This window comes from Triticum aestivum, unplaced genomic scaffold (assembly GCF_018294505.1).
Source record: "Triticum aestivum cultivar Chinese Spring unplaced genomic scaffold, IWGSC CS RefSeq v2.1 scaffold41780, whole genome shotgun sequence".
Lineage (NCBI taxonomy): Eukaryota > Viridiplantae > Streptophyta > Magnoliopsida > Poales > Poaceae > Triticum > Triticum aestivum.
The window spans coordinates 1-8,886 of NW_025228016.1; the positions used below are offsets into that span (position 1 = coordinate 1).

The 8,886-nt window shown below is 44.3% G+C and overlaps 1 protein-coding gene across 1 annotated transcript; it reads right to left on the reverse strand.

Annotated features, from left to right (window-relative positions):
• Positions 1-8: 8 nt before the first annotated feature.
• On the reverse strand, positions 9-965 carry LOC123172944 (uncharacterized; the record flags this gene model as incomplete). The annotated part of the gene is made up of 3 exons (XM_044589822.1): positions 818-965; positions 507-742; positions 9-374 (listed from the first exon to the last, which is right to left on the reverse strand). Coding segments are annotated over exons 1-3 (750 nt in total), but the record flags the coding sequence as incomplete, so codon positions are not given.
• Between the last annotated feature and the right edge of the window lie 7,921 nt (positions 966-8,886).

An 8,886-nucleotide genomic window follows, 5' to 3' on the forward strand; every position in this document is an offset into this window, starting at 1 on the left:
TTGCTCTTTAGGGTGGCGTAGCTCACTATGTTCGGGCGCGTGGCGCCGAAGGAGAGGAAGCCCGCCGAGTAGGGGAAGGCCGAGGGCAGGCAGTAGGAGAAGGCGACCGTGTCCGGCGAGAGAACGACCCGCGACGCCAGCGAGTGGGGGTCCCGGCTGAGGTCGAGGACTCCCGACGAGCGGCCCTCCGTGCTGGCGCCGCGCGTCTCCAAGCAGACGAACCTGAAGTCGTCCACGGCGACCGACCGTGAGACCGTGAGCGTGTCGGTGACGAAGGTGGCGTTGAGCACGACGGCGCCCTTCTTTTTCAGGGTTGCCGTGCAGCTGGGTCCGGAGCAGTCGCTCAGCGGGCAGTTTCTCGAGCCGCACGGGATCTGGGCGAGGGAAGACGACCGGGACGGGTCGAAGAGGTGCTTCTTGCCGCACCGGCTCCCGGCGCATGGCTCGCACCGGAGGAGCGTGGCTCCCACGGTGGCCGTGTCGAATCCCACGGCGAGTCTCTGCACCGGGGTGCCGTAGCCGACGGTGACGTGGTACTCTGATGCGCCCGGAAGAGACTGGAGTGGGGTTCCGATCGAGGGGATCGTCACCCCGGACTTTTTATAGTCGCCTGAATCGCCGAAGAGGGCGCGCAGGCGGAGGGCGTCGCTGATCGAGGGCATGCTTTGGCCCGAACCGGCACCGGCGCCAGAAGCAGGAGCGCACGGGCTAAGCCGATGCATTACCGGCAGCCGTCCTCCATCTCCTGAAAAATGACCACAAGTTCATTAGCATGAGAGGTATTGGTTCTGAATTAGATTGATGCAAGACACTTCACCAGAAGGGACGGGCGAGCAGGTCGACGGACTCCTCCAATCGGATGAGCGGACAACAAAGTGCTTTCCACCATTGGTGTGGTAAGAGCTGCCAAGGTGAGGAGCAGCAAGAAGCAGACAGAAAAGCAGAGAGGGAATGCCGGAAGCCATTGCTTGTGCTATGTATGTACCGGTGGTGCAGTTGCATGGGACCTCGGAGAAACCTGCCCTATATATAGGATATAGCCGTAACATCGAGCTGGGTCGCCACTCGCCAGCATTTGAAAGTTTGAAACTGTCATCTCTCCTCCTACGACGCCCGACGACAGGGATCAGTCTTTTGTCGTGTGTTCTCCTATGACGATCAGCCCAAAGCCAGCGCTTGTGCCTACGGAATTGAATAGGGATTTACGCCCATCCTGCCAAATTTGCACAGCTAGCTACTAGTCGGAAACCCACCTCAAAAAAGAAAAAAAAACTACTCCCTTCATTCCATATGTAGCCCGCATATAGATTTTTTACAAAGTCAAACTTTATAAACTTTGACCAAGTTTATAGAGAAAACTATTTATATCTACAATAGCAAATATATATAATATGAAGATATGTCTTGTGATGTATTTAAGCACATGTATTTGATATTCTATATGTATATGATTTTCTATACAAACTTGGTCAAAGTTTATAAAGTTTGATTTTAAAAAAAATCTATATGCGCTACATTGTAGAACGGAGGGAGTACTAGCCGGAAGAATGAGCTACCAAGTTATCCATATCAATAGCTTCATTGCTAGCTGTTAGAACTTGGACCACATCCTACATACGGGTTTCTTTTTTCTTTCAAAAAGGAGGCCTCTCGGCTATGCATCACATGATGTACACAACTATCTTTATTAAAAAAATAACGTAATAAGGTTTACATTTCCAAATAGTGTCTCAAAGACTAACAAAAAGTAAACAGAAAAAATGACACAACCGGCAAAAATAGGATCAATGGACTAGCCGTCTGTCCTATTATTGGACCGCCATCCAAACCGATTATATGTATTCCGTGCTACCGTCTTTCAATGGTTGCACCCGAAGTCCATAAGGTCCTTGTGATCCGCATGGCTGGGTAATGACCACGTACGGATCCATCCAGACACTCGGAAGATTATCTGTAAAAAAATTAACAATGGTTTGTCTGATAAAAGTGACGTCATTTCAGCAGTTCCATATCGCCCGAAGTAATGCACACACTCCTACTCGAATATATGCCGCAGTGTTAGGCTCTACCCCGTTTAACCATACCCTGAAAAGACTAGTATAGAGGCGGAAGGACTGACACTGAGTGAAACACGAATCGTATGCCAGAGTTCGAAACAGGTTCGCGCGCCGCTTTATATATAAACCGTACGCCAGAGTAACCTGGCTAGCGGGCATGAGAGAAATAAATGTTGTATCATTTCATCCTGATTACAAAAACAACACCGTTTACTCCCCTCCCAACTATATTTACCAAGTTGTCTTTGGTCAAGATCACCCCCTTATGCATAAACCACATAAAAAGCTTGATTTGCAATATCACCTTAATTTTCTAGATGTGCAGGGACCTAGGGATTAGACCGGTGTTTATCAAGTCTATGTACATAGATTTCACCGAAAAGACTCCACACACTAGTAGAAAACAGGGCTTTAGTCCAGGCCGGACCAGCCCATTAGTCCCGGTTTAGTCACGAACCGGGACCCATGGGGGCATAGGTCCCGGTTCGCGAGGCCAGGAGGCCGGCCGGGCCTCGTGGGGCATTGGTCCCGGTTCGTCTGAACCCTTTGGTCCCGGTTCTAGACACGAACCGGGACCAATGGGTCTCACTCCTGGCCCACAACCATTGGTCCCGGTTCGTGGCTGGAACCGGGACCAAAGGGGGTCCTTTAGTCCCGGTTCCAGCCATGAACCGGGACCAATGAGATGCCTATATATACCCCCTCGCCCGCGAGGAGAGCACTGGAGTGCTCTGTTTTTCTAGCCGGCCGTGGGAGAGCTTTGTGGTGCTCTAGCTCACCTCCTATGCACATGAGGTGTTTGATGAAATGCCCGAGCCACACTTAAACTTTCTCCTCTCGAAGCTCCTTGTCCAAGCTATATTTTCCTCGAGATTTGTCTAGGTTTGGCGATTCATCATGAACCGTCCCCATCCTCACCGCCGTCGATCGCCCGCGCCTATCTCATTGCCGACACCACCGTGGTGAGCCTCTTGATCTTATCTTCTTTCTAAAAGAAAAAAGTTCTTAATTGTATGATTTAGATAGATACAATTTTCTTACTTTTATTATTGCTTGTCATTATATAGTGCGATGGTTTTGGTATCCGCCTCCGTCGGCCCTCGTCCTGTCTATGATTCGGATGTGGTATATATATATATATATATATATAAATCTTTTATAACTATTTGGTTCATTTAGTGTTTATGACAATTATGCCGACCAACGTGGCATAGATTTTTTTATCTAGGAGGTATGTGAACCAGAAATTCCAACCGACCCTATTGTCGAGAGGTTAAATTTAGTTGAAGAAGAAAACAATTACATGAAGGAAAAATTGAAAAAAAATTGAGGAGGAGAAGATGATATTGGAGTTGCATGTTGCGGATGTCGTCAATGATCACAAGATCAAGATGGATGCAATGCGCTTGAACATTAGAAAGATTAGAAAATATGCCATTCATACCGAGGCTTGGTATCATTATGCCGTTGGATCAATTGTTACCTTAGTTGCTATTATGATCGCATTTGTTGTTGCATTGAAATGTTTTAGATAGTTTCAATATATGGTTTAATTATTAGATGCTCTGGAGAGCTATATGTTGTTCAATGAGAACTATGTTTGTACTTTGGTTTTAATGTGATGATGCACTTCTATTAATTTGGTCACTTGTCTATTCATAATGTTCTGTAATGGTTTTTGACACACTTAATTATATATAATGCACGCAGATGAACCGGCAATGGATGTACGGTGACAGACGCACCTCCGAGTACATTAAGAGCGTGCATAATTTTCTCGATGTGGGAATACGAAGTCTTACTCTAACTCGAAAACCCTTCACACCCACCTGCTTTATAAGGGTTTCATGCCACACTATAATGTTTGGACCAAGGACGGAGAAAGAGGGGTTGTGATGGAAGACAGCGAAGAAGAAGAGGATGATGACAACTATGTGCCCCCTGAATACGGTGATGCTGCAATGGGGGAAGCTGAAGATCAAGAGGAACCAGATAATGTGCCCGATGATGATCTTCGCTGGGTCATTGTTGATGCAAAGAGACAATGCGAAAGTGAAAAGGAGAAGCTGAAGTTCGATTGCATGTTAGAGGATCACAAAAAGGGTTGTACCCCAATTGCAAAGATGGCAACACAAAGCTCGATACCGTAGGAATTGCTGCAGTGGAAGGCAGAGACTGGTGTACCTGACAAAGGATTTGAGAAGCTACTGAAAATATTGAAGAAGAAGCTTCCAAAGGATAACGAATTGCCCGACAGTACGTACGCATCAAAGAAGGTCGTATGCCCTCTAGGATTCGAGGTGCAGAAGATACATGCATGCCCTAATGACTGCATCCTCTACCGCAGTGCGTATGAGGATTTGAACGCATGCTCGGTATGCGGTGCATTGCGGTATAAGATCAGACGAGATGACCCTGGTGATGTTGATGACGAGCGTCCTAGGAAGAGGGTTCCTGCCAAGGTGATGTGGTATGCTCCTATAATACCACGGTTGAAACGTCTGTTTAGAAACAAAGAGCAAGCCAAGTTGATGCGATGGCACAAAGAGGACCGTAAGAAAGACGGGAAGTTGAGAGCACCCGTTGACGGGTCGCAGTGGAGAAAAATCGAGAGAAGGTACTGGGAGAACTTTGCAGGTGACGCAAGGAACATATGGTTTGGTTTAAGCGCGGATGGCATTAATCCCTTTGGGGTGCAGAACATCAATCACAGCACCTGGCCCGTGACTCTATGTATGTATAACCTTCCTCCTTGGCTGTGCATGAAGCGAAAGTTCATTATGATGCCTTTGATCTAGAATGTCACTGCACTTACATGTGAAGAAATGAAATGCCTTTTGTAACAGATGAGTTTCCGTATGAAACCCTGATACTTCGAAAGAGATTGTCCGTTTTGTACACGAAGTGCATCCATTTTTTGCCGTAACCCTCTCAACTTTTTAGCACATGCTATGTGGGTGAAATGATGATACCATGCCAACTTTCAACCTTTTCAGAGTTCATTTGTAGTGCTTTTCAATTTCAGGCTCATTTAGCTTACAAAAATCAGTAAATGCATGAAAAATACCAGATGAAGTCAGAAAGGGTTGAAAATTGATGAAGTGGCTATGAATGGTTCAATTTGAACAAACAAAATTCTGGAGTTCAAATAAGTTCAAAAAAATGAAATCCCTTTGTAACAGATGAGTTTTCGTCCGAAACCCTGATACTTCGAAAGAGATTGTCCATTTTGTACACGAAGTGCATCCAGTTTTTGCCGTAACCCTCTCAACTTTTTAGCACATGCTATGTGGGTGAAATGATGATACCATGCCAACTTTCAACCTTTTCAGAGTTCATTTGTAGTGTTTTTCAATTGCAGGGTCATATAGCTCAAAAAAACAGTAAATGCATAAAAATAACAAATGAAGTCAGAAAGGGTTGAAAATTGATGATGTGGCTTTGAATGGTGCATTTTGAACACACAAAAAGTTTGGAGTTCAAATAAGTTCAAAAAAATGTAATCCCTTTGTAACAAATGAGTTTTCGTCTGAAACCCTGATACTTAGAAAGAGATTGTCCATTTTGTACACGAAGTGCATGCAATTTTTGCCGTAACCCTCTCAACTTTTTAGCACATGCTATGTGGGTGAAATGATGATACGATGCCAACTTTCAACCTTTTCAGAGTTCGTTTGTAGTGCTTTTCAATTTCAGGGTCATTTAGCTCAAAGAATGGACTAATAGCAAAAAGAAATGAACTAATAGCTAAAAGGATGAACTAATAGCAAAAGGAATCAACTAAAAATAATCAATGAAAATATTCTGTTATGATCAACTAAAACAAAACTATAATATTCTTCAATAGCAAAAAGAATCAACTAAAAAGCCTTTATAAAACTATAATAGCAAAAGGAATCAACTAAAAAGCTTTTATAAACCTCTAGTATTTTTGAAACTAAAATTATATAATTTATGCAACTAAAATTATCAAAGTATTTTCTATTCAAAACATTAATAGCAAAAAGAATTTTCATAAAGAAATTTTGTGTTAGAAACTTTAATAGCAAACTAAAAAAACTAAATCTGTTTTTGATTAAATAGATATTTAAAATAACCTAAAAATTAGCAAATTGAATATAATGATAAAACACAGTAATATTAAATAGTAGGAAAAAGAATCACTCAAAAATCTATTTTTGTAGTAAACTTATTCACAAACTAGTGATTTACACAAATTTCAAAAAATTCAAGTTTAAACTATTCAAATTTGAAAACTAATGGCACTAACAGAAAGTTTATAATTTTTGTGACCTAGCAGCAAAAAGAATCACTGAAAAATTGTAAGTAGAAACAAAAGAAAACAAATAAAGCCAAAAACAAAACGAAAAAACTGGAAAAAATGCCACCTACTGGGCCACCACGGCCTGACTACGACTAAAAACCCAACCATGGGCCAGGATTCAGGCCCACAGAGGGCCTAGTAGGCCCACAGGCAGATACAGTGTGATTAAGCCCGTAATCCTGCATTTGAGAGGAGCTCGAGAGGGCAGCGGCAGTGTGGCTTATAAACCACTCGGAGCCCCTCTCAACTAGCGAGGTGGGACTAAACTTTTTGGCCGCGGGCAGCACAAGGCCTTTGGTCCCGGTTGGTAGCACCAACCGGGACGAAGGTGTGCATTGGTACCGGTTCGCGGTACCAACTGGGACCAATGCCCACCTTTCGTCCCGGTTGGTGCCACCAACCGGGACCAAAGGTCCCTGTTTCCCGCCCTTTGGGCTGATGAAAACTAACCTTTGGTCCCGGTTGGTGGCACCAACTAGGACTAAAGGGGGCATTGGTCCCGGTTGGTGCCACGAACCGGGACCAAAGGTGGTTGCTATATAACCCGACACTTAGGAAATTTTCCCCCATCCGCCATTCTTCTCTCGATCGAACGCCGCCAGGCTGCTGCTACTCCTCGACGCCGTTGTTGTCCCAAGGTCGCCTCGCCGCCGCCGCCGCCCACTCCTCGTCGCCGTCACCCCGCGCCCCTGCCCTGCCTCGACGCGCTGCCGCGTGCCCCCTGCCTCGTCGCCGTCGCCCCGTGCCCCCCGCCTCGACCCCGTCCGCCCCGGCCTCGACGCCGGCCGCCCCGTGCCCCTGCCCCGACCACGCCGCACCTCTCAGTCCGGCCGGCCTCCTCCTCTCTGTCCTTTATATATATATTATGATTTTTTTCCAGAGATGATATGTAGTGTATGATTATATGTATGTGTGTATATATGATTATATGTCCTGATTTTTCATAATTTTTTTTGTTCATATATATGATGATTTTTTTTGCATTTTTAGAAAAAATTATATATGTATGTATGTTCTCTGTGTATATGTTCATATATGCAAAAGTTACATTTTTAGAAAATTTTTATCTATGTATGTTCTCTGATTTAGTGCATTTTAGGTTAGTTGTAATGTTGGTGCATTTTAGGTTAGTAGATTTTAGGCTAGTGGAGTGGAAAAAGGAAAATAAGGAAAAACAAGAAAATAGGAAGAAGGAAGAAGAAGAAAAAGAAGGAGAGGAAAAAGGGAAATAAGAAGAGGAAGAAGGAGAATAAGAAGGACAAGAAGAGGAGAGGAAGAAGAGGAGAAAAAGATAAGAAGAGGAAGAAGAAGAAGAAAGAAAAGAGGAGAAGAAGAAAAATAGAATAATATATTCTATTTTTTCTTCTTCTTCTCCTCTATTCCTTCTTCTTCTCCTCTTTTTTCTTCTTCTTCCTCTTCTTATTTTTTATCGGGAACGAGGGTGTCGAGGATCGCCGAGCGGTCAAGGGTTGGGAACAAGGGTATAGGGTCGAGGGTCGTCGAGGGGTCGAGGTTCGAGGATCGCCGAGGGGTCGGGGGTCGAGGTTCGAGGATCGTTGAGGGGTCGAGGGTCGTTGAGGGGTCGAGGGTCGAGATTTATCAAGAATGCCCCCATATGGATTTGCACAAGTTGATCCAATTTTTTTCTGATATATATATATATATATATATTCTTCTATATGTCATGTTGTCTGTCAAAGTATTCAAGAAATCCATGGCTACATCATTAGCCAGAAGTAACAAGCGTATGATGCTACGAAGCTCTTCAAAGTTGTTTTGGAACGGAGTTCCGGATAGAATAATTCGCTTTTTGTACGAATTTCAGCAAAGGCCTTCCAAATAGCGATATTCGGAAGGCTCTTGCTGAACTTCGTACCAAAAAGCTAATTATCCTATCCGGGACTCCGTTCGAAAACAATATTGGAGAGCTTCATACCATTATGCGCTTGTTACTTCCGGCTAATGATGAAGCCATGATTTTCTTGAATCCTTTGACACTAGACAACGTGACATATAGAAGGGTAGATGTGATCAGGAAAAATATGGACCATTTTATGCACATCCAGAATGGCGCCATTTTGTTAAATCCCTTGTTCGACATTCATGAGAGAGGCGGTCCTGACGTCGGACATTCATGAGAGAACTCCGGTGACTCTTCAACATGAGGGGGGACGTCGATCAACCCCCTCTCGCCCGACCAAACCCTAGAAGCGTCGAGGCCACCCCAAACCCTAGAAGCATTGCCGAGGCCACCCAAATTTACCAAGTTAAAAGAGCGTTGTCGTCGAGGCCACCCCAAACCGTAGAAGCGTTGTTGAGGCCACCCCAAACCGTAGAAGCGTTGAGGCCACTAATTAATATTCCTTGTTGTGATTAGCTAGCTAGTTCTATGTTTGCCACTAATATATCCATCTCTCATGTTTGTACATTAATTGCCATGTTGTAATATTTGCAGAAACTATGGATCAAAGAGACTTAGAACAAGAAGAGTTGTTGGGGGACATA